Below are 1,231 nucleotides of genomic sequence, written 5' to 3'. Positions count from 1 at the left end.
GGAACCATCATGGTCTGTCCTGTGCAGAAAGACAAAATGCAAAATAATTTCTTTACTAAAACCTCTGTAACTTTGCTCCAGTTAATTTTAGCAGCCTGAATCTTTGCACAGGTGATGTCCACAAGTGGATTTATGGTTTCAGGAGTTTTTAGCCTGATTCATTGGTTTTAAATAGGTTATATACTRTCTAATGAAAACATTATTCAGACGGGAAGGAAAAAAAATATGTTCCATCCCTAATATGTCTAAAACCACAGCAGCTGTTTTAATATTTACACTTCTGATGAAATCTCCCAAGTGTTAGCTTTATTTTGATACCAAGATTATTTAAGTAGAGTTTGTAAAAGCTGAGATTCACTCAGTTWCGTTTCAACATGTGAYTTTGAGCAAAACCTTCAAGAAAACCCCTCGGGGCTGAAGAGGTTAATCCACGTCGTACGGTTTGTGTTTGACGTCTCAGAGCTCTGTTTGTTTCCACCTCCTGAAACATTTGTTGTTTTGTTTCTGAGTCACTCGTTGAGTCTTCATGTTGTTACAACAAGAGTGATTGTGTGTTGCAGCCACCCGAACGCAGCTGGACTGGAGTCTGCAAAGAAACTCACAGAGAGTCTGCTGGAAACTGTAAGTCTGACTTCTGAGACGCTCTGTCCGGAGGCGTAAGAGGGTGGAGCTACTGCAGTGCGTAGTTTCCACTGATACCCGCCTCCTACAGTCACTGTGGTAGTGTGAACCACCTGATCTCCAGTGTTAGATCTCAGGTGCTCTGCACCTACCCTCAACCCTCAGCAGTGCAGCCTTTGTTGGGATGTTTTCATCAGTCAGTTGTTGTTCTGCAGGTGAGAGMTGAACACGCCCGGATGCTGTCGATGTACACGGCCACAGGCTCGACACAACGTGAGTCATCTGKTCCTCTAACTACTGACGGCCCATACAAACTTTAATCCAGAATATTTTCTGGTTTGTGATGATAAATACARTTTATTCAGTTTATGATTGTAGTCAGATTCTGTCTGAGGAGCTCAGATTGAAACAAACATTTCCATCAAGCTGAATAAATTTATTGACAGGTTTTCAGGGCTGGRTAAAAAAAAAATCAATTTAATCAATRTTGGATTGACTTAATTTAAATGTGGTAAAATGGATTCATGGATTTTTCCTCATGGTGTCTTGTGTGCGTTCTACGATGTGTTTCTATATTTTGTCACTCCTGGCTTGCCGTATGTTTACACCT

General features: G+C 41.0%; 1 protein-coding gene across 1 annotated transcript in view; it reads left to right on the top strand.

Annotated features, from left to right (window-relative positions):
• The window catches only part of LOC106533977 (UPF0469 protein KIAA0907 homolog), an 11,874-nt gene that overhangs the window by 7,191 nt on the left and 3,452 nt on the right, over positions 1 to 1,231 (top strand). Inside the window, exons 8-9 of the mRNA XM_014030465.1 lie at positions 561 to 621; positions 837 to 894. Of these exons, the coding sequence (XP_013885919.1) occupies positions 561 to 621; positions 837 to 894 (119 nt within the window). The remainder of the gene's footprint in view (positions 1 to 560; positions 622 to 836; positions 895 to 1,231) is intronic.

The sequence above is a fragment of the Austrofundulus limnaeus genome, unplaced genomic scaffold (assembly GCF_001266775.1).
Source record: "Austrofundulus limnaeus strain Quisiro unplaced genomic scaffold, Austrofundulus_limnaeus-1.0 Scaffold1066, whole genome shotgun sequence".
NCBI classification, from domain to species: domain Eukaryota; kingdom Metazoa; phylum Chordata; class Actinopteri; order Cyprinodontiformes; family Rivulidae; genus Austrofundulus; species Austrofundulus limnaeus.
The sequence above is the reverse complement of the archived record's forward strand: the minus strand, read 5'-3'. Positions and strand labels throughout refer to the sequence as shown.